Source organism: Vanessa cardui, chromosome 26, assembly GCF_905220365.1.
Source record: "Vanessa cardui chromosome 26, ilVanCard2.1, whole genome shotgun sequence".
In the NCBI taxonomy this organism is placed as follows: domain Eukaryota; kingdom Metazoa; phylum Arthropoda; class Insecta; order Lepidoptera; family Nymphalidae; genus Vanessa; species Vanessa cardui.
This window is the reverse complement of record NC_061148.1, coordinates 3,007,165-3,033,075: the sequence shown is the minus strand read 5'-3', so window position 1 is coordinate 3,033,075 and position 25,911 is coordinate 3,007,165. Positions and strand designations below refer to the sequence as shown.

Below are 25,911 nucleotides of genomic sequence, written 5' to 3'. Positions count from 1 at the left end.
GTTTTTTTTTTCGATCTAAGTGATGTGTATTTTATATTTAACAACGTTTTGGGACTACTGCGTTATCTAGACGAAATTGGCATTTTTTTTATTTATCCTCTTATATATAACCCGCGTTCTGAACTTTCGCAAGCAATCATTAATAACATTTTTGTATAATTAATATTTTATATTCTGTAGCCTTGTGCTAAAAGGGCTAAGCCACGTTATTACGTAAAATGTAATCAAAGTTTGGCCATTTGCCAAATTATAAATAAAGTATAATCTAGAACAGCATTAATGAAATTTTACTAAAGTATATTTATTATGAGAGTTGAAACTACCACCACCACATACCACCCCGACATTCTAATACAGGTTTCATACTACACCTGTTAGAATTTCATTGAAATATGCAAATTTTCTCACTAATTTTCCATTTTAGTTGAGTACAATAATACACAAATTAAGCAAATGAAAATGTTATGACGCTTGCCTTGTCAGATCGAACCCAAAGTCATCGGTAAAGATACCAATAGATACATACATAGGTATTGATATATGTTATATAAAACTACCAACATAATATGTACACTGTTTCTGGTATGACATTGAGCCTTTTGGCACAAGGCTTTTTTTTAATGAACCATGAAAAAAAATGTGTCTCGTAAAATACTATTCTGAAGTAATTATCTTAAATGACATTACAATTAGTGTCCATGCCTTAATTCTATAATTCTTAATTACGAAAAAAACTGAATTCTTATTAGACCGTAAAACACTATTAAAATTTACAAAACAGACAATTATTTGCATTAAAATTAACTGTTGCTCACTTCATGACTATTAATAAATCTTAACTATTTAAAAATGTTTTATAGCAAAAACAAAACTGTGATATGTTAACGCATGTTTAAATTACCACAAAATAATGTTTTCATTGGTAATATATGTAGATTATATCTAATTGCTTAAATTAAAACCATCCACAACTTCAAAAAAAACATCAGACAATACTTCACGGTTCTGACAAGTTTAATTAAGAACGTTATAAAGTAAAACATACAATTTAAGATAATAATAAAACTATCGACAAAATCATTGACAAATACCAACACTAATCATAACGTCATCAATTCAAGTTCAGAACGTCTAACCTCTTCATTCCATCGTGTCGTATTGAACCTTCTTTACTTTCAAATAACGCCAGATGGCGTAACCTACCAAGGTTCCTGCGGTGGCAATAGCCAGTGCTGCCCCCACAGCGACCGGGGCAGTTTCAGAACGAGCACGCGCGGAGTCAGAGCAATGCCAGGGTGGTCCGAATTCACCGTCGCGTTTAAACATGAACGCTTGCAAGCGCATTTGACGGAGGTATAACTTAGCTCGATGCGCGAGTGTTGGGTTGCTAGAAAGAATAATTACAATGTTACAAGTGTCTGAGAAAAAACTTCGTTAACTAACTAAGACTAGATAAATTTATTTACACACATTCGAAAGAGTTTTCCTTATAACTCAATGTCATTAGAAAGTTAAGGTCTAAAGAACCTTAACAAAGAAGTTAGTGTTCAAAGTATACATTTAAGTAAGTTTTACTAAAAATTTTACATATCAAAGTAATTATTTTCGCTAATTGTATTAAATAGTAATGACTTTTACTCAATTATCTTTATCAACACGTAATTACTAAAGCCCCATCCATTTCATTTGTACTTACAACTTTACTAAACAAATAAACATTTGTGCCCCGCTTTTATTTAGCCGCCAAACTACTGAAATTTTGTTCTTTACTTACCTAGGTTCTTCTTCAGCTAAATCGATTACAGTTTCCTCAGGACATGAGAAAGATTTTCCAACCGGTGTTGGGAACAAAAGAGCCCTAGGTCCAGTAGTGAGGGTAACTCTCCGGCCTTGTTTTGCTGCATGCTCCAGTATTCTTGCACTAGAATTGTATGTTAGTCGAACGCTGTCCGCGTACCAGCGCTCACCGCCTGGTGTCTGAAATAATTAGCAACATTACCTATTTTATTTATAAACCTTAATTCAAATTCCCCAATGTTTCGCTAAAACTTAATTGAACTTAATTCACAGTGGCTGAAACTGTCAGCTATTTATGTATAAATATAATAACACACTGAGGTTGTAATTCGAAACTAAAAATTATATCGAAAATTTGAGAAAAACATTAAACGAATTAACTTGCTTCGGACATTTTTTTACAATTCTGATTGAAACTGTAAGGTACTTTAATAATTACAAAAAAGAGGATGGGTTATCAAACAGAGAACTTTGTGTATTAGTCTATATGCTTAATATGTTATATGTACATAATGATGTTGTAGGTAATTTGGTCATCGGAAGCATATCAAATTTAGAACCATAATTAAAGCATAGATAAAAGAAATAAAAGTTGTATCTCACCTTAGCGAAGACCATTTCTAACGAGAACTCTTTGAAAGAAAGGACCAGAGTCTCCAAATCACTTTCCTTGCACGCGCCGGCCACGTTGGCATTGTTAGGGACGAATGTATTTGCGTCCTGTAACAGAATTGTATATTTAAACAACACTAGTAACAAATAAATAAACATCTTACATATTCTGAATAAAAAATTATGTAAATTAATAACTTTTTTTTGTCCACAAGAAGGGAATTGCTCATCAACGACGAAATGTAGCTAGGATTTAAAAAGTAATTTTTATTTTTATATAGTGAAAGTAAATAAGTATATCATACCAATTTAAAGGATATATACACATAAATATAGGGTATCGCTTTGATTGGCTTTTCACCGTGAACGAAACGAGTTCATCCAATCTTTACGTAAAAACGCTGCTATAACGTAACGCGATCTTTTTTGTTAAGTGATCTTATAGTTTTTAAAAGAACCTTATTACCGTGTTAAAAAATTTCTGAATAATACCTTATATCGATTTCATGGAAGCAGAACACACATTTAAATTCCTTATTTGCATATATCATTAAGGCTATTTTCTGAACAAGGTCATAGCGTTTTTCAAATATACAAGGGAATAATTATGAGTAGCTAAATAAACGTTCAAAACTTTAATTATGTTTTTTTTTTTTATTTCAGAATTTCAGTCCAAAAAGTTTTATTTACATTGAACTAATGAAAACAAACTTTCCTATAAACTAATTTATAGTTAGTTAATTTATACAGTAAGTTGAGTATGAAAGTTTTCGGCTTCGCTAAAATAAACGGAATATTCTTAGAGATAATCAAAAAAGTTTTATTTGAAGCTGCACGTAAAGAATAACTAACGGTAATGTGCACAGTGTGGTGGAGCGAACTCCAGGTGACTCCCAATTTATTATTATTTTATTTTATAGTGGTCGTGCAATCATGACGTCATAAGTAGCAGTGGGCTGAAGGGTGAGTGAGCCAGTGCAACTAAAGGCACAAGTGACAGAACATCTTAGTTCCCAAAATTAGAAAATTAATGTCGCATTGGCGACGGCAAGAATTAATCATTTCTTACAGTGTCATTGTCTAAAGACGGTGATGACCACTTGCCATCAGGTAGCCTATTTGCCTGCCTATAATAATTTAAAGTTAAATTAAATTGTTAATATATCTTATAATGCTAATCCTGGTATTCAATTTAATAAAGATATACCATAAAGACTAGTTAAACTATAGTATAAAGTAGTTACAATTATTGTTATTGAGGTAACAAAAAAATCCGTCGAATTCAAAACTTCCCCATCTTAATAAGTCGTTTAAAAAGGCTATTTCTGTAATAATAACTTACGGCTCGTTCGTTCAGTTTCGTTACGTATGATATATCGAGCAGGGCATCAACGGTGAACAGGATACAAGTCTCACCACCACCTCCATACAGGCGATATGTTGCCGTCATCAAACTGCGCTCAGTTGCTGGTTCCTACAATATAGAACAACAGATATTAAATATATATGAGACAACATCACATACATCCCTCTGATCCCAATGTAAGTAGCTAAAGCATTTGTATTATGGGAAATTAGAAGTAACGATGGTACCACAAACACCCAGATAACATTGGAAACTAATGGTAATCTACACTGAAGGAGCTTTGGTGGTCTTTGTGTTGTATTACCAGAATTGTTAAGTAAGGTGTTACGAGAATTCTTGAATGTGGTATGTAAAACTTTACGAATCGATAATTACCAATACTGTAGCTAGTGTGACTATAACACACAACTAATCAAGCAAATTTTACTACTACTACGATAATAAATTATAAAATAAAGAACATAAGGCCAGTATCAGTCGTGGTCTAGACAGCAACCACAAAACAATAAGTTTTCTCTGCGGCACAACGTATAACCGCATACCGTTTTCAACTCGTTGATTGGACGAAATTAAGGACAAAAAAGTTCAATGCTCTCTTAAAATCAAAATTGCGTCAAAAAAAAACATTATGAAACACAAACATTACAAAATAGTAAGTATATGATCAAAGAACGTCAACCCTGAAAAATTGACGTTACCTACATGTTACATAACAGGGGACAACGAAATGCCCCTGAATATGCCCCTGACATCCATGTCAGGGGCATATTCGTAGTACAATATGAACAAAATGTACCTATATAGAACTTGTGAATAATAGAGCATAGCTATATACAGATTTGTAATGTAAAGATAATAAACGATTTATTTATTTTTTAGGCTTAAAACCTTAAATTATTATTATTTAATTACCTACAGTATTGTAGCATAATATTTAATATAATTGATAATTGTACACAACAAAATAGGGAAGCACCTTGTTGTAATGGCTTTAATTCGATTCTATGTATTTCTTATTTGTATAATAATTTTTTGTCGTTTATAATTATTATCGTTTGTTGTTATATAAGTTTATTTAAAAATAAAAGCAATTACATTATATAACCTTATTTCATGTAAACTCCTTTTTATTTTCAAAATTAGAACAGCTCTTATTGTTTTCGATTGTAGATTAAAGATATATACGTAAAGACTCACCGTCGATCCGCCAGGCACAACGGTCGTTTTGCTGTACTTGGTGACTCGCGGTCTTCTCGTCGAAGCCTGGCTCTCTAGTTGGAGACTCTGCACCGAACACACCACCAAGACTGCCAACACGGACCACATATGTTCAATGCCGTTTTATTACGAAACATTTACAATTTATCATTAATTTTAAACATTCCCGCTAACGCTGTGATTTGATTTGACACTTTTTTTCGGTTATAATCATTTTTATGTTACGAGCACGTAAAGTATTTTTTTTATTCACAACACAGTCACAGTTTCCCATAAAGCGTTTAAGGAAATAAATATGTATTGGGACGATGATGTAAAAAGTCAATATATGAAAAAAGGCTACAATTTGAAAAATCATTTAGACTTTTAAATGAAATGCAAACTATGCGTTAATGTAAGTTAATCTTTACGACTTTTTAAACACTTCGTGTATATATCTTAAAACTTTTGTATAGAAGCAATCTTTACATCGCATTGGCGTGTCTCTTGCACGTAGCGCACAATAAACGACCTAATTTGGTTAGTGATGTGCTATTATATGATTGTACATATCGATAAACCTTCAAAAACAAAACCATTATCGATGGACAGAAAAAAACAATGTTGTTAACATTTTCGTTCTACTAGTGATTAAATTATGAGGTTATTTATGTTAGGTCATATTATTGTTAATTTATATATTCTACAGCACCACCAAATTCATATTCTATGAGCTATCCTAACCTATACCGTTGGTTGCCTGTAAATGTAGCTACAAGATTGCCAAACTTGTACGCCTCTTTCAATTAGGCTGTATTCGTGTTTTATTTGCCTATTTTCTCTTTGTTGTATACAATAAAATATAAACTAAAGTTTTTTATACATTAATTCTAATTTTATATTTAAAGCTGTAGTCAATTTTGTAATATCTTCATTACAATCAGTTACTCACATTTCAGATTATTGTCTGCTCAATAATAATGAAATGGTTAAACTTATTTTATCTTTTGTTATAATCTATAACTTAGTTTATCCGACATAATCACTAACTTAATTCTTCTATATAATAATCAAAATCAAATCAAATGATGGTTTCAAATATGTCAGCCACATAAAATATTTTTAAAGATTGTATACTTTTTAAAGTTATACTATTTTCTATTTTGTCCAAGACTCCATTTTTATTGAAAAGATATCTAAATTTTTAAAATTAAATTTGTATCTATTACTATAGACATAAATGATAGACAAATTTATATTATCAATAATAAGGGTGTATAAGTCACAAACGAATTGACAAAAAGGAAAACATAACCATAATGATCACTCTGTTACAGCGACATGGGCAATAGTCACTTCCGTTGATTAAAAACAAACGTTTTCCTTTTCTAAACTCCCAATATGTTGACACGAATGAGTTTAGGCTATTCAATTATTTACATCTGTAATTGAATCAGAGCCGAGCCCTCACTGGACCATAAAACTCGTTTTAAATCCCTACAAGCAGAATTGCGTGAGAATTCGTGATTTAATTTAATTTTAATAATTCATCATCCGTGCGCAACGGTGAATGGAATATGTCATGTCTAAAACCTTACATGTACTCGATTACATTCGACATGTGTACCAACGATCAGGTATTCTAGCATTGTATTGGAATAAAGTCCAAAACTTTGACCTTTAAAGGACAGGATTCCCTTAATCAGCAGTGGAAGATTTAGAGGCTTATAATATTAACATTATCTGCGTACATTTTCTTATCTCATTCAAATATGTATGTGTGTGTCTTCATGAATTGACTCAAGAACCGCCCTGGCTTCTCATGGCTACTATACAGTTAATAATTATTAAATTTATAAATATAATTAACGCTCTGTAGGAATACAGGGAATAGGAACTATGTAGCTTCCTAATTGAATATTAATATTAATTTAATAATTGTATTAACTTAAAAATTAACTTACATGACTGTATTTTTTTAAATGTTGAAAAAGAGTAACTACTGAGTTTCTTGCCGGTTCTTCTCGGTAGAATCTACTTTCCGAACCGGTGGTAGCTTCACTTAATTGTTAAATGACGATTCAAAAGTGCTTGTAAAAGCCCACTTGAATAAAGTATACTTTGATTTTGATTGATTTTTGATTTTTTGAATATTTTTCGGAGATCTGTATGTAGGGGACATACAGAAGAATAAATAAAAATTAACTAATCTCTTAAAGCTTTCGTTATGGGCTCCATAATATCATTAATCATTTTTTGTAAAATTCTTCTATTCACACTCAAATCCACTAAACTTGTTATTTAAAGCTATCTTGTAAAAAATAAAAGGAACTACTGGTATGCACTTAATAGAAAAATAATGTTTAAAATTTTATGGGAAAAATAAGTATGTTTCGTTGTAGTTGTAGATATCTTTCTGAACTACATTCCAAAACGATTACAGCTTGACATCAAATCACCGAATAAAATCGATCGAGAACTCCCAAATTAAATTAAGGCGTAAATTTTCATTGATATTCTAAGTATAGTTTAAATCGAACTCAAAATTAATTAGCAAACTAAATCTATTTTTATCGATGCAGCATAACACGATGCACATCACTACATCCATTTAGATTCGCGAGTGGAAAAATATAATACATACGAAGCCGAGACAAGATTATATGCATTCACTGTGAAATGGTCATGTGCGTTGAATTCAAATCTAGAACAAGTATTTTGAATCTTTGTTTTTTTAAAAAAGAACATCACATTTTTAAATAACAAAAAAAAACTTTTACTATCTGCATTGGTGTGTGCCTAATAGGCAACAATACAGATAATAAAGCGTCAAAAGCCCTACTCTTTGTTAAAATCGGATTAGGTACCACCAAATCTCCTCATATATTGATATTTCATTAATAGAGTATTCAGTAATAGAGAATTAGGGTAACGCTGCTGATATTGAATCTGTCTTTATTTTACAAAAGAGAGCAACAGGATATATTAATTTAAATAATTGTGTTTAACTAACTTGACTTTGTATTTTTTAAATGTTGAAAAAGATTAACTACTGACTTTCTTCTCGGTGGAATCTACTTTCCGAACCGGCGGTAGCTTTACTTAATTGTAAAATGACGATTCAAAAATGCTTGCAAAAGCCTACTTGAATAAAGTTTATTTTCATTTTGATTTTTGGTAGTATTTCCCCGTTGAATCGTAATTCCGATCCTCTGGGCAAAAAAAGATCAAGCCTATTGTCACCAGTGGATGTAATAAAGCGAGGTGTTATGCTTTTAATGAAGCATTTTGCACCATATTCTATTATCAGGACCAAACGTCTCAAATATGATATCATATTATATCACGATGACTGATTCATTCTTGCAAAAATTATCAAAGTGAAAACTGATATCGAAACATTGGATAGAAAAATGCAAGTGCGTATGAAAAATTAAGATAATAGAGCACAATATGGTGGAAATATTAGTAAATTGCATAGGATACATAAATCTAACGCCTGTGTATCTTCATTCCTTCTTCGATTGAAAAAGACTTTATTAATGACAGAGGTTTGTGATAATATTGAAAATGGTTCGAGTAAAGTAAAGTAAAAAGTAAAGCAACAGCCTGTAAATTACCCACTGCTGAGCTAAGGCCTCCTCTTCTATTAAGGAGAGGGTTTGGAACGCTGTTCCAATGCGGGTTGGTGGAATGCACATGTGGCAGATTTTCGATGAAATTAGACACATGCAAGTTTCCTCACGATGTTTTCCTTCACCGCCGAACACGAGATGTATTATAAACACAAATTAAGCACATATATATGTATAGTGGTGCTTGCCTGGGCTTGAACCCGAAATCATCGGTTAAGATGCACGTGTTCTTACCACTGGGCCATCTTAGCTCTATTAATGGCTCGAATATTAGTATTTAAGTATTGCTTATATTTCAGCGATGCAATTTGTAAAATATCCTCTAAGCTTTGAGGTTTCGTTAGACGGTAAAATGTGGTGAGATTTTAACCAAAATATTGCAGTAAGTTGTGCTACCGAAGCGTATGAAACACGTACATCCGCAGACTCGTATACCACGGAAAGCCTTTATATATGCCACGAAAGATTACAGAAAGCCAAGGCGGCTTAGCCACATAACATGGACGCCAAAAGACTTATCACAGTATATATATTATATATCTAACCTAGTTTAAGTTTTGGGGTTAGTAGTAAGCTCAGAACTATCTCAGAAGCAATCTCTCTTGAATTATGCAGACACCAAATTTTTCAAACACTCTTTTAAAAAAACGATATGTTTTTAGACTTTTTGGAAAAACCGTCTTTCTGAATTTTGTTTCCAAAGACTTTTATGTATTATGTTGATTTATTCTCCTCGTAGTATCTAAAATATTGGCTGGAAAATATCTCTAATGCATGCAATAAGATACAACAACAAACAGCGACAGATTCGGAGGTTGGGTTTAGGGGCTAGAACCCTGAAAGTACAATTTTCCCGTGACTAATTTTATGTCAGCGAGGTCAAGCCCCCTACCAAATGACCAACCCGGTTTTACCACTGATAACTGTGATACTTAAACAAAAGTAGTTTATAATAGTAAAATATTAAAGTAGAGCATAGTTCGTAATTAATAATTATATAACATACATATTTATCGAGACAGTTCTGCTACTTGTATAAAATGTACGTGGGAAATAAGTGACTGTAGGAATCAGTGACCCCTACTCCTATAGATCACTTATTTTCATTATTAAATATCAACGAAATTAATAATTATTAAACGTGAACGATGAAGACCTCCGTGGTCGAGTGGTGTGTACACCGGTTTTTATGGGTATACCACTCCGAGGTTCCGGGTTCGATTCCTGGCCGAGTCAATGTAGATTATCATTAGTTTTCTATGTTGTCTTGGGTCTGGGTGTTTGTGTTATCGACGTTATTTCTGATTTTCCATAACACGAGTGCTTTAGCTACTCACATTGGGATCAGAGTAATGTATGTGATGTTGTCTGATATTTATTTATTTATTTAAACAAAGACTAATTAGTAAAACATTTCGAAGTTCGAAGGAGCAGTTCAGCGAAAATTGAGGCGCAACAGATTGTGATGCGTTTTTTTAATAGATAGATTGATTCAAAGAAGATTACTGATAAAATTTTAGAGATTTCTAATGTGATGTCGTAAATGAACACCCTTTTTGCATTTACACTGCAAATGCTGGCTTAATCCTACGAGATATATCAAAATAACGCACTACATGTGTTATTCACCCATCAGTTATTCTGTCGCCAAATAACAGTACTCAGTATTGTTGTGCTCCGGTTTGAAGGGTGAGTGAGCCAGTGTAACTACAGGCACAAGGGATATAACATCTTATTTCCCAAGGTTGGTGGCACATTGACGATGTAAGGAATAGTGATAATTTCTTACCGCGTCATTGTCTATGGGTGATGTTGACCACTTACCATCAGGTGACCCATATGATCATCCGCCAACCTAAACCATAAAAAAAAATACATTTAAGCGTTAAGAACGATAATTATATTAAGTAGGTATTATTTGTTGGTTTGTGAATTCTTCTTCTACCACCAAGTAGTAATAACCTGCATTCTAATTTTATCATGATAAAAACAGAACCTTCAGAATCTTCAAGTACTGTATTAAAAATGCTCGCATTTTTCAACCAACATGGCTGATCTCTAGGTCTCTAGTACGCCTTCTGCCCCTTAATGTAAAAACTTTTCAAGAGAATACAATGTTGAAATTATCGCTGGCTCATTTCAAAGTTTTAAGTTGTCGAGAACTGCCCCGCTTAACTGACTAAGGTCAGTCAGTGTCATCTTCTTACGTACAAAGTATCCCCGTAAATAACACAAATCAAATTACTTTAATGCGACTATTATTTTACATACTTCCAAAATCTCAAAAAAGGGTCAAGATCACAAAACACTCTGCGTTTAATCTTGAACCTCAAAATCTAAACAGACTACCAATCAAGGACGTATAGATAGTATGAGCTGATTCAAACAAAAAGTTGGATCACTGCCTATTGTGATATATTATATGTTATACGTGTTGCTATGATTTACAACAACAGCCTGTAAATTCCCACTGCTGGGCTAAAGTCCTCCTCTCCCTTTGAGAAGAAGCTATGGTTTACGCTCGTATTTATTGTTATTCGGGTTGCTATGGGAATCATCCTTCTAGCAATAAAGTAACAAGTAATTGAACCTGTTTTCCTATTAGGTATCGACAAATATCTCCAGCCTTAAATTATTCAGGCAATTGAAACTTGAGAACTCCTATGGAACCCGTAAAATAAGAAACCCCGTGAAGAAAATGGTACCCCGATATACATATCTGGTTTCTATCGATCAGGATTACCAGCTTCAATTCGAAGTTAGTTCTCTTTTTAAAGACAAAGAATAGAGTTGATTTATAATTACTTAAACTGTAGACTTATAACTTCTAAGAGTATCAAATAGAAACTTTACAGGCTGTTAAAGTAGAATCACATGTAGGTCATGTTTCTAACATTTAATTTAAAGGGAAGGAGTCTCCTTGAGTCAACTACACTGAAGTAATGAGTTTATAATAATAGGCTGGATTTCATATGCCATGCATAACAATATTTCGGAATAATCTATTTAGTTGTGTTATAAGGATACAAATGAAAAATACTTTAAATTACAGATTTAGATTTCTTTTGGTTATAAAACGATATACACTTGGAACGTGGAAAGTTATTTCCACGAAAATTATAGTGTTCTTCGTAGGACTTTTGGTAAGTATTGAAAGTTAAAAGAAACTTTTAATTTAATTGCTGAGCTAAGGCCTCCTCTCCCTTTGAGGAGGAGGTTTGGCGCATATTCCACCACGCTGCTCTAATGCGGGTTGGTTACAAATACACTTGTGGTATAATTTCTCAGTTATATAGATATACCTGAGATATATATATATACTATAATATATACTGCCTGGAAGTCATCAAGTATTAACTCCATGCCTTCCTATCATCCATATAACCCTGTATTGAACAACATACTTTTTTTATTCATGGATTCTTTAGAAATGATTTTTATTTATGAGAATTACAATCCTTTACTTGTGCCTGTAATTTGACACAAACTTTCTTTCAAACTGGAACGCAAATAGAAAGTATTTCTTTAACTTTAACATCAAACATGAACAGTGCTCTCGTAGAAAATCTTCTTAAAACTTTTGGATAATGTTCAATGTAGGAGAACGCTAAATTTCAAAAGAGATATCTTAATTTATTTTTTATGTTAAAGTCAAATGAAATGTTTTGTGTTTTTGTTGACTTTGCTAAAAAATTAACTCTCAGCGGGGCCAAGCCTAATCTAAACGACCTTCCGGATCCGCCAATGTTTTAATTACATAAGTAGTACTAGACTAGTAGTCGTAGACTAGTAGTCAGCTGTCTCTTCGATCGCATTTTAGGCTGTGTTATGTATCAGGCAAAAAAGGAACCCTAAAGTATTTCCTAACTTGGAGTTAACAACATTATACAAATATGGACTAAACCTAGTTACTGTATAAATCTTGACCGCGTGGAATGGTGGCAAGAATGCTAGCAGCATTTCCCCGTTGAATCGCAATTCCGATCCTCTGGGCAAAAAACGAACCAGCCCTCCTGTCATCAGCGGAGACAAAAAAAAAACTTGGAGTTCCTGTTTGCTATATACAAAATTTCATGAAATTCGATTCAGCGATTTGGTCGTAAAAAAGCGACACACAGATAAAGTCACTTTCACAATTATAATATCTTTATAGATTGTTAATATTTTCCTCTCAATAGAAATCTTGGAGCATTATTATAGTTGAGACAGAATATCACAAAGCATCAGTTTTATCTAACGGAACTACTGTGCTCGATTTAGATATAAAACAAAATGAAAACAGAAAATGTAGGTCAGATCAAGTCTGTATAGTTCCAACTTTATTCTGAAGTTCTATTAATGTATCAGATACCGCATTGTTTGAGCGATAATATATATAAATGGAAAATCAGGCTTAACAATGGATACGTTGTCGGTTTGGGAGTTTAACTTCAATGACCTCCTCGGATTTGGAAAGGTCTCTAACAAATAACCTCCCATGGCTGTTTCGAGTTAGATCTCTTCTGTTGACTTATCGTTCGGAAAAATAACATGCAGCTCCAATTAAGCCATGTTATTCGATATATTTTCTTAAGATTTTATTTTAATTTTTATGACCATTAAAGCAGTTGCAATTGCTTTCTCAAACTTGTGTTACAGTAATATATAATAATCATATACAATTGTTCAGTTACACAGATCAAACGAGATTTATGAGGAACCGAATAAAACAGTAAGTCTTCTTCTGTGGTGTTTCAGTCTATGTAACGAAATAAAAAATTGTAACAATGATTTTGCGATAACGTCGAATCCCACCAAAAACATTAAATGTAAAAAAATTTTTTGAGATCTCGTAGAAGCCAAGTCCTATTCAAATTATTTTGTAGTTATAAATCAACATTTAGTAATTGTATCGATAGTTTTCTTTGTATTATATATAGTTATAGATACAAAAAGAAAATTTGTCAGATGCACTGTTTGGTAGAACTTTTAGATTTTAATGTTCAGGGTTAAAAAAATTTCATACTCTGTATGTGTATTGATAAAATATAATAATTAGACGATTTATGCAGACTAATCAATTTCTTCAAATAAACCTTGGGATAGCGATTGGCAGTGGCGGCGCAATATCGAATCTTAATTTGGGGAAGATACAGTTTGCGAGGCCCTTGTTATTTTTACAGTACTCTGATCCCAATGTTATGTAGTATGTTTTCAAATTTCGGCCCTTTACACCGCTAGGCCGTGGGCGACGGCCCACGCCGCCCACGCCTTACGCCGCCACTGGCGATTGGAACCTTCTGCGTGTAGATTAGTGTGAAGGTGGAGTCCTTATTGTACTACACTAACGTGAATGCCTTTGTACTTATGTTTGCCCTACTATTGAACTTTGAATTTAGAATAATCTTTTACCCTTTTTTAAACACAACAACAACAAACAACAACAGCCTGTAAATTCTCACTGCTGGGCTAAAGGCCTCCTCTCCTTTGAGAAGAAGGTTTGGAATATATTCCACCACGCTGTTCCGGGTACATGCGGGTAGGTGGAATACACATGTGGCAGAATTTCTATGAAATTTGTCTCATGCAGGTTTCCTCACGATGTTTTCCTTCACCGCTGAGCACGAGATGAATTTATTATAAAGACAAATTAAGCACATGAATCATCGGTGCTTGCCTGGGTTTGATCCCGCAATCATCGGTTAAGATGCACGCATTCTAACCACTGGGCCATCTCGACTCTTTTTAAACACACTGAATTTTAATTCCTTGTAATACAAAATATAATACATATTTACACGTATAATCTCATAATTTGCAAATAAGTACACAACCGGTATATAGCGTGTAGATGTTATATGAAGGTCATGACTTTAGAATTAAAAGCACTGTTTTTTTCGTACGTTAAATTTATATTTAAAAATTATAACGTGCTTTGCGGTCAGGTCAAATTTTAAAAGCTTTTTATGACGAATAAAATTCTGATTTGATAGAAAATAAAATTAGAAAAACCGTTAAAATGCCAATTTTTTTGTAAATATTTGTATTTTATAAACACCTACTTATTTTTGAGTACAAGAACTTTTTTTTGTGTATAATGGCATACGAGCGAAAAGTTGGCGCCGAGGGTGGGGCAAGGAAAATTAAAAAAGTTTTAACGATACGGTGAATATTGTCTATATAATTTGTGCAGTGTTAAAACAAGACATTTGTATTTCACGTTAATAAACCAACCTCACGCTCAATAGGGTTGCTATTGCACAAAATTACGTAAATTACGATATATTGTGTATGAAAAGGCGATCCAACAAGTGGCTACTTAAATTTTCCGCATATTTTAACGTAGAACAGACACTTGGCGCCCAACGTGGGACTATAAAATTTTAACGTAAATAGGATACTACATTTAATATAAAAACAACTATATTAGACATGCTATAAATTTTAAATGCTTAAATTTCATTGTCCAACTTTAAAAATGACAAAAAGTTAAGAATAAGAAGAAGTTTTCTTGGTGGTAGGGCTTTGTGCAAGCCCGTCTGGGTAGGTACCACCCACTCATCAGTTATTCTACCGCCAAATAACAGTACTTAGTATTGTTGTGTTCCGGTTTGAAGGGTGAGTGAGCCAGTGCAACTACAGGCACAAGGGAAATAACATCTTAGTTCCCAAGGTTGGTGGCACATTGACGATGTAAGGAATAGTTAATATTTCTTACAGCGTCATTGTCTATGGGTTATGGTGACCACTTACCATCACGTGGCCCATATGCTCGTCTGCCAACCTATACCATAAAATAAAAAAAAAAAAAAATAAATAATTTAAAATATTATATTTAAATACTATATTTAAAAAGGTTTCTTACCTTGAAATATTTTATATATACCGTCTAATCATTGTTTACCGAATTGAAACATTATTGTATAAAAAAAAAACAATGGTCGTTGATAAATAAATAATAATATTACTATCGAAGTGTTTATTTTGTTAAGAGTTTTAATAAATATTCTATTCATCCTCATATATTTCTTTAAATTAATTCCCATTGACAATGGCACCAAAGAAATATTAAGTAAAACCTAACCGAGGCAACAACTGAAATTCATAGAGTTAACACATGTTACAGGTATAATATATGATATTTCATGTAAAAGCTATTTTTCATGTCTTAAATGCAAACCCAACTGTCTTTGAAAATTTCCCAAGGCAGCAATTTTTAATTCTACCCTCATACCACTCTATATCCAAGCAAAAGAAAATAAAAATTGTCATAAGACGGATTTATTAATCAATAATCAAACACCAAACCGTACTAAAAGGTTTTCGTGGCCCAAAAGTTCATAAATATTGACAAAAGTGATCGTGAAATTTAATACAAGTCTCTAATTTTCTTAAACAAATGTTGTTCCATCAAGGATCCAAAATGGCTGACAATGACAAGGGTCTGAAGTGAATACCCACGCTTCATGACGCGGCTTAGCGAACATCTAGCTAGGCGTCAATCTTTATTAAACTTACTCTTACTTAAATAGTCTACAAAAGACCGTAAACCAATGAACATACTTCACCAGGATTTAAATTAAATACTTCTAAATACAGTAAATACTACTTTATACGAACATGACGTAATTTGTTAAAGTGTTCTATAACTTGTTATGTCATGTCTATTCCAACCAAGAAACATTCGAAAGACTTAAACCCCGGTTAGTTAACATTTGGATTTGGTTTAATTTGATATTAACTACTATCCTTAGAAATTTAAATTACAATTACAGTTTCAGTTTCTTTTTAATTTATTTTGGCTAGATAAATAAAATCTCTTAAGGAGTGATTTCGGCTTCAGCGACCAGTCTTAAGAGCTAGCCAACTATGCAGGCCATATTATAAAGGACAAGTGTGTATGGATGGTAAATCCACCAGTGACGACTTTACGTGCTTTCTTAAGCATATATGTATATGATTTCGACTGTAAATCTCGGTGCTTACTGGGAATTTTCTATGTCCCATATATTTTGTAATTCCGACCTGGGGTTTAATCACACTGGACTAGTGTCAGGCGTAACCTAATACAATATGTTAAACCATGTACTCTATTTTTTTTTAATTTAAAATGCTTCATTGCACAACACATGGAAAAAAGGGGAAATACAAGACATAAAATAAGTGCATGGTGCGCAAAGGCGGTCTTATCGCTTATAGCGATCTCTCACAGAAGATCATAGGAGCTTAGAACGAAAACAGGTAATTGAAGAAAAAGATACAGAAAAATGAGGAAAAGTACAATATAATAATATTTATACTAAGGTATAGTAATAAACTACACATAACTACATCCCAATACATGGAAATATAATATATATCAAAATCTTTATGTAGATTAAGTCATGAGTGAGTAGTATCTACCCGACGAGACACTAAAAGTTCTACGCCAACTAAATCAATTAGAAAAAATGCACTTTTTACACAGCTTTTACGAAAATTTCCAGATACATAGGAGAGATAGATTTACTGACAACACCGAGGTCGATACAAAATTTTTAAATATCATATACCTTTAGTAGAGAAATTAAAATAATTATATCCGTAATTATCCGTACGATATTCTTTACTAGTAATCGTAACCATTTTTGTCTTTGTTCGCTCTCATCGAAATTTAAATGACATCAAACGGAATTTGCAATATTTTTTTTACACGGACACCTGTCAATCACATGACATTTAATTAGGTAGTGCTGCCACACAGCAAAATTCACGGGAATACTTGTAAATTAAATATATGATAACGTAGTTTATACGTAGAATTGTTAGTTAGTTATATACTTTATAATTATATAAATTTGTTTGCATGTCATAAATAATATCTGGAACTAATAATACAATTTAAAAAGCACTGGTAGTAAGTGATATTTCTCCTAAGAGCCTTAATATATGAATTGTGTTTATATCATATCATTTCCTTTATTAATAAATTGCAGCCATGCAAAGCCAGGGCGGAGCGCTAGTATACTAATATAACGCTATCATAATATAACAATCAATAGTTACAATGGACAGTTAATCTCTTTGACTCATATGAATAAAAAGATTAACCGTACTTTTAATTAAATTAATTTGACGCAAAAAGATTTTACTTATTATAATTGTATAATATTATTTATTTTTAATTGGTATAAAAAGAAAAAGAATATTTATTTCAAAGATAATCTCAAAGTTATTTAGCGTGTCTTGTCACGCAAAGGGGATAAACAAAAATTAAAATTACTTGTGTTATTTTTGAATTAAAATAGTACCAAATGAAATAACAAATTGTGTAATTTAATTAAAATACATCAAGTATAAGTATAAATCCTTAATAATGAAAGATCAAATACTTCTTGAAACTTTTCGGTATCTGTTAGAATTTAATGAAACATAATATGTTCATTAAACTGTTATACCGGTTTATAATTAAATTGTTCATTTATTACTATAAAATCAAAACATTTTCAGAGGTCTCACACAAACTTCATTAATTTGTACATATTGCTAGATACTATGAAAACTATAAGAACTTTAAAATTTAAACTATTTATTAACTTTACGAACATGACGTCAATAATCGTACAAATTACAGGAAACCGCGAGTCATCATCAATCACATTATTTAAAACGATAAACTAATTTCATATCATATTTACGTTTCATAATAAAAACCCATGACAGATTTAATTAATTAAAAAAAGAATTGTTTGACATGTTAAATTTTTTCGTTCTATTCACGAAGTCAAAAAACAACTTGAGCGCAATTTAGTATATTTATTTAATAATTCGTAGCCTAAAAATATCATTATATATAATCTGTGTTAATATCTTTAAACATCCTAGATATACATAATTTAAAATACGAAATTTAAACTTTTAGTCACTGCCCTATTCGCCTAATTCTCTATTGTAATATATCTACAATAAATTAAAAAAAAAAAAACATTGACCTTTTTCCACATACACAAATACTGCATAATCAAAAAGGTCTGAAAACAATAGATACTCATTTGTGTAATTTAATTTCACAAAAAGAATGGAAAACATTTATCATAAATGACCTTTATTTTTGATACTATTTTATTCATAAATTCTAATTTCAGTTTTGATAATTATATAATTATTTTATAGAAGCACTTTAGTAAATTATAATGAGTTATTTTAAATAGAAATATTTATTCTACTTACATAAACACACGAACTTCGCCAAGGAACCCATAGTTGCATCTAGAATAGAGGAAATTTTTCTAAAGACTACACGATATGGCATTTCGACGTAGCCGACTACGCAAGGACTGCCTACACGAAATAATTTAAATATGTAAGTGTAACTTTTGTTTCGGCCGCTAAGTATTAGAAAAACTAAGTATATCTGCGATCCATTTGGACGAAACTAGGGGAGGTTCTTGTTTTTTTAACTTTTTATACTGAACGTTTCGGCGGTGCGGCGGACATTTTGTGACGTCACGGACAAAATCAATCCTTTCGGACATGCGCAAAATTTCTCCTTGGCCTATTTCATAGCGTCGGTCCGTGGCCGTGATGGCTGTGTTTAATTTTATCGTCATACCAAAATGGCGATTTTATGAATGAAACTTTATTCATTCAAATGTTATTTTTGGATATGAGTTTAATAATAAGTGCACACTTGACCAAATTTCGAAGATTTTCGACCTACTCGAAAAACAATCCACAACTTACGAGAGTATTTTATTATTGCCAATATATGAAAGTTATTCTTTTAATTAGCAACATTAAGTAACTAAACTACATTTAGGGCAGATTTCGAATGAACTGTTTACTTTTTCAAGTGACCTCTTCTAATACTCACTTGCACACACTTTCTGAATCTAAGACTGCCGTTGAAAAAACCTACCCCAATATATTTAGCTAATTTCAATCCAATCTACATTATAGACACGACTGCTTAAGATAGATTACTGTGCTCTGTAGAAAAGGTCTCTCTATATTTGTAATGAGTATTTTATAAAAAAAGTAACAGCCTGTAAATTTCCCACAGCTGGGCTAAGTACTCCTCTGCCATTGAGAAGAGGGTTTGGAACATACTCCACCAATCTGTTCCAATGCGGATTGGTGGAATGCACGTGTGGCTAAATTTCAATGAAATTAGACACATGTAGGTTTCCTCACGATGTTTTCCTTCACCGCCGAGCACGAGACGAATTATAAACACAAATTAAACACATATATGTCGGAGCATGAGATAATTAAAGACTTTGATTGAAATCTCTTAGTTTAAAGATTTGATTCTGGCTAGTGAGAATCATGTTAGAAAAACAAGAAATGTGACAGAAAAAGAAGGATGACAGATGGTTTCATAGCTTATAAAAAACATTGTAACAAACCAATATACGAATCTAGCTATCGTTTTGTTGTATTATTCCCTAAATGTTTATGTCGAAGATGATGACCCTTAACCAAACAATCTTGCCAGCTCTCTGTTATATATATAGTGGTGCTTCCCTGGATTTGAAATAACTTTGGATAAATCATCGGTTAAGATGCACGAGTTCTGACCACTCACCATCTCAGCTCTTGGAGTATTTTATGCCTTTGTATAATTTAATTTACACAAGGTAACCAAATCGGCTTTAATTTTATATATTGGTCATCATTTATTGTGCCAACCACCTTATTAATAGCCTTCATTTTTCGACAGAATAGCTTTATGATCTTTGTGCTTATAACTGTACTAGCTGTACTGTAACAGGTATATAAATTATAATTGTTACAAACCTAACACGTCAGATGAGATCATTAATGTAAATGAGAAAGAGTAATTGACCAAGAATTAATCCCTGTGAAACCCCAGACTATATTTTACATTTTAGTCATTATTAATATGTGAAAACAAGAACGAAAGCATCTCTAAATCTATAGTGGCTTTCAATCATCATATTAATCGGATTTATAGTTTCTCCGTTACCCGCATTACAAAACAAATAACATATACGTATTACTTGATTATAAAAACGAAAGTCTTTGAGCATTGCGTCCTACCGGTGATGACGTATGGTGTCGCGCAGCGGGCGATGGCGCGAGCTATGATAGGTCTCTCTCGCGGATAAAATGAGAAATGAGGTTATCCGTGAGAGAACCAAAGTAACGGACATAGCTCGGAGAATCAGCGAGCTGAAATGGCAGCGGGCTGGCCATATCTGTCGTAAGACCGATGGCCGCTGGCCGCCCTAGAGTGGAGACCGCGCCTCGAAAAGCGTAATGTAGAACGACCTCCGACCCGCTGATCCGACGAAATTCGCAGAATCGCTGGTAGAAGCTGAATGAGGGATGCAGAGGACCGAGCAGCGTGGCGCGCTCTGGGGGAGACTTACGTTCAGCAGTGGACAGCAGTGGGCTGGTGATATTGCTTGATAGTTTTATCCAAGGGTCAAATTATTTATCAGTCTACTAAAATTAAACACTTGCAAAATGTATAAATCTATATAAATAAAATACATTTTCAAATTTCTTTATCCGAACATCATTCCAAAGCAGCTTCGCTAATTGGCTAATGCTAATGTTGGTGTACTTTTAATTATTTAAAAATACACCAAAAAAACAAAGCCTACTAGCGAAACTAGGAAACCGGGCAAAGTTTGTTTGAAAAATATTTAAAAAATACCGGGGAAGATACTCAACATTTACCAATTTTGAGTTTGAATCGTCTTAATAAAATTTTACCATGACTGACTGAAATACAACCAGCCACCTAAAGCAGTAAGTCTAAGGATGGAATTTTGTTCAGAACCGTATTGAATTACGAATAAATTAAAGAATATTGTTCGTAGGTGAGCACTAAGAATACATTTTATCTATAAAGTCATCTAAGTTCTCATCAACTTATATCAAATTTAATATTTAATCTTATTAATTATTTTAAAAAATTAAATTTCGAAGTTTATGAGATATTTTTTGAAAAAGCGTTCTGAAACATAACATTCTAATTTATAATATTATTTTCAGAAAGAAATGATTTACTACAATTAATGCGTTATCCTCAATCACGCAGTCAAGATCTTAATTACCTAAATCAAATCAAATCAAAATATACTTTAAGCAAGTAGTCTTTTACAAGCAATTTTAAATCGTCATTTAACAACTATACCTATTAATTAAAGCTACCACCGAGTCGAACAGTACATTCTACCAAGAAGAACCGGCAAGAAACTCAGTAGTTACTCTTTTTCAACATTTAACAATATAGTCTTGTTAGTCAAATACAATCACATATGTATGTAATATATCCTGCCTGGAAGTCAACAGGTTTTAATTCCCGCTTTTTTATCGTCTATATAATCTTGTATTGAATAATACGCCTTCTTTACCAATGAGTTGAATTTATTTACGGCAAAGTTAAAGTAGTATACACAAATTGAAACTCTATTATAATAGCATGTAAAAGTTATTTTATATTACTACAGCTTGAATGTAAACTATTGAATGGAAACTTATGTGAAATATTTGATTAACTAGTGTTATTTCAGTAGTTCAGGATGGCCAATATAATATTATCTTTTTACAATGATGCTTCAATCTCTCTATCTTTTGTTGGAATACCACGCTATCGTCCAATTGTTTTCTATTGACAGCTCAATCATATTTAAAATAAGAAATAGTGTTACATGCCAGTATTCAATGCCATATAAAATAATGTTAATTACAATTTAACAAATTATTTATCAAATAATTAGAAAAATAATTGTATGTAATAAAGTAAATTCAATAGCCCCTGCTATATTCATAATATGCAATAATAATGTGATATAAATTATGATATAGAATCAAATGTCATAACACCTTATTGAAGGCTAAGGTTACTCTCGTAACACTAGTTTCATTGTTAATACTTATACACAAGCCTTATTTTGATTTAGCATTCTAGTTTCGTGACTTAATCGTTATTATTTCAGGAAATCAACAACTGGTTGACCCCGAAATTGGACGCAAAATAAGGTATGTAGTAAAAACAGTGTCGCGTCTGACGCGACATTGCAATCACTATGGGATGTGTAATCCGTAAATAAAAATGCATTTTTTAAACATCTCTCACGTGACACGACGCTCCTGATTGGTTGGATTTATCATGACCTCACTTGCTTGTTTACCTCGTGTGTACCTCTACTGTATGTGGATTATATGTATCAGAGATTACAAAACAGGAAAGTGACGACACCGACCCCAGTGCAGCGCCATATTGTCGAAGTACCGTTTTCGCACGCTATTGAATTTTTATTTTGTTACTTTTAGCAAAAGTGTTTTAGAATTAAAAAACAACTTTTATTGGATTCCTTAACCTCTATTTAATAATATAATATGTATTTAAAAAAAAAACAAATAGACTATTGCAGATTACTCGTAGCCCATTTGATGAGAATAGCCTTCTTCCAGTCCCTGTGCCTCATATATTCTGAGAGTGTTGGATCCTTCTCCAATGCCGAACCCTTTGACCCAGATTTTTTCTCTGTATGAAATGCTTGCTTTTAACGCTTGTTAAAACTCTAGTACTCTATACTCAATCTGGATTCTAGGAATCATAACGCCACTAAATTAGCTTAGATACAGGGACTTTCACAATTTTCTGGATATGTATATGTTTTATTAAGACATTACGCTATATTGATTAGGTATAGTATAGTATCATATTATTTTGATTAAATATTCGTATCTTATATCAAATTGCTTTTTTGTTCCATTTGCTCTCGAAACGCTTGGCCCTTGGAGTAGTTTTGCAAAAAGCTTCATCAAAAGTATAACACCTCGCCTCATTGCCTCCACTGGTGACAGGGCTGGTTTTGGTGGCATTATTGCCACCATTCCACGCGGTCAAGATTTATACAGTAACTAGTTGTAGTTTATATATTTATATAAGCATTTAATGTTATTAATTCTTATGTTAATAAAAAAAAATCACTCAAATAAATATTGATAATTTGGGATAGCGTATTCAATTTGGATGTGATCGGTTTTACGAATTTTGCCGATGCGACATCTAAGTTGTGTCGTACTATACAAAAAATTAGGTAGTTCGATACGGACACCTCTAACATTATCAGCATCTACCCGCAAACTTCAGTCTCGTGAACAAGATATTCGTAGACAATGTCGAAATATCGAGCTCCACCGAACAAAAATAAAAACATGGTAAATATCCCGAAATTAATAACTTTAATAATAAAAATAACCATGTTAATTTAAAATGCTATGTATACACAAAATACACACTTATATCGAATTAGTTGACTGTCGTTCAAAATAGTTAATAAATAATATTGTACTAATAAATAAATATTGCACAACATCACATACATTACTCTGATCCCTGATTCCTGATCAGAAGTAACGAAGGTACCACAAGCACCCAGACCTAAGATGGCATAGAGAACTAATAAACCTTCTACATCGATTTTTTTTTTTGTTTTTTTTTTTATGGCATAGGTGGCAAACGAGCAGGAGGCTCACCTGATGGAAAGTGCGATTCGGTCGGGAATCGCACCCGGGACCTCGAGTGCCGTACCCATGAAAACCGTGTGAAAAAGTGGTGTGGACACCACACACCACTCGACCGCAGAGGTCGTCAATGGTTAAAAAAACTGTTTTGGAATCCTATTATTTAGATGTCGTATTTTTAAGAAGTCTTGAAATATATATGCTGTCAAACACTTTCCCTTTAGCATAGCTTCTGGATTGTCAAGTTTTGTGTATATATATTGTTATTGTGTATTCATATTTCAGAAACTTACCTATGTTTTATTTCATTCGCATTTAAAGAGCTACATCATCAACATGAATTTTGTAAAAATGTTAGCTGTTAATAGACCGGGAGATGATCAGACAAAATATTTGGTCATTTGTACCATTATGGCGGTTCTTCAGGGGTCTAATCACGTAAAGGCAAAAAGGAAAATGATGGTCGTAGCGCTCGCACCGGCGGCCCACTCGCGTGGGCATTAATCGAATGCGTAATAAAAATAACGTGTGTCGAACGATTTGTTCCACAAAAAAGCTTGTGTTTTCAGATAGTCGAAAAAAAAGAAGTAGGTGGTAGCGTAAAGCCATACTTCTCGGATTTGGCTTACAGCCCACCATACCGACGCGAATACGTTAATTTTAATAAAACAATTCAACCATTTGTACCAGGCTAATTTTTGCATAGCTAATTATCGTCGAGTAGCCATTCACGAAAATCACCTTGCCATACTTTTCCGACTGTTCCCAATGGCCGCCATACCACTGCAAAGGAGTAATTTGTTTTTTATTGCCAAACGGTGCAATGGGCTCTCTCTGTCTGGCCCAAGTCAGGCTGGGTACGAGCTTCAAGGTTGCCAAAATCACCCGGACAATTCTTTAACGGTAGCCTTGGCATCCGTGTCAATTGTTTTGAAGCAGGGTCAGGGCTTAACAAGCCCAGTGGTGTTAAAATGAGTTTAAGGTGATTTCTCAAAGACTTACTACAGCTTTTATTCAGCAAAGCCATGCCACTGGATCAGTGAACATCATGACATAGTATAAAACAAAGTCGCTTACCACTGTCTGTACCTATGTATGCTTAGATCTTTAAAATTAGACAAAGGATTTCGAAGCCTTTTTTTTAGTAGATGTATTGTTTCAAAAGGTAGATTTATATTTATAATACATGCACGATATAGAAGAGAATGATTGAAAAACTGTGAACATTGTAAGGCATTCTGCAGAATATTTAGTATTAGCATTGCAACCGTGCGAAACAGGGGCGGGTGGCTAGTTATTTTCCTTTTTTTTATGGTATAGATTGGCGGATGAGCATATGGGTCACCTGATGGTAAGTGGTCACCATCGCCCATAGACAATGATGCTGTAAGAAATATTAACTATTCCTGACATCGTCAATGTGCCACCGACCTTGGGAACTAAGGTGTTACGTCCCTTGTGCCTGTAGTTACACTGGCTCACTCACCCTTCAAACCGGAACACAACAATACTGAGTACTGTTATTTGGCGGTAGAATAACTGATGAGTGGGTGGTATCTACCCAGACGGGCTTGCACAAAGCCCTACCACCAAGTAAATTTTATATATATAATCGACATTTAAATACAAGAGAATTATCAAGAGATTTATTTTTAAACATGATGCTAATTTTAACGTTAGATACTTTTCATGCATAACTTTTTCCCCGAAGGCGAGTCAACTTTATTATTACAAGCAATGTATTCATTGGGGCATTGCTCGCAATTAATTATTCATTTTAATGTGGGTGGAAGGAATTAACACGTGTTTACCTAAAGAACTACTCTGTGTATTATT

The 25,911-nt window shown here is 33.0% G+C and overlaps 1 protein-coding gene across 1 annotated transcript; it reads right to left on the bottom strand.

The window, feature by feature from the left end:
- Positions 1-391: 391 nt before the first annotated feature.
- Positions 392-19,060, bottom strand: LOC124540878 (lysosome-associated membrane glycoprotein 1). The gene is made up of 6 exons (XM_047118665.1): positions 18,796-19,060; positions 4,973-5,082; positions 3,752-3,883; positions 2,401-2,517; positions 1,775-1,977; positions 392-1,387 (listed from the first exon to the last, which is right to left on the bottom strand). The coding sequence occupies exons 1-6, from the start codon at positions 18,875-18,877 to the stop codon at positions 1,141-1,143; spliced, it is 891 nt and encodes a 296-aa protein (XP_046974621.1). The 5' UTR covers positions 18,878-19,060; the 3' UTR covers positions 392-1,140.
- Positions 19,061-25,911: the final 6,851 nt, after the last annotated feature.

Excerpts from the sequence above, each read along its gene's own strand:
- LOC124540878 (XM_047118665.1), bottom strand. The coding sequence starts at position 18,877 with ATGCCATATCGTGTAGTCTTTAGAAAAATTTCCTCTATTCTAGATGCA. Across the intron at positions 5,083-18,795 it reads GGCGAAGTTCGTGTGTTTAT|TCTTGGTGGTGTGTTCGGTG; the intron begins GTAAGTAGAATA and ends CCGTGTTGGCAG. Across the intron at positions 3,884-4,972 it reads TTGTGCCTGGCGGATCGACG|GAACCAGCAACTGAGCGCAG; the intron begins GTGAGTCTTTAC and ends TCTATATTGTAG.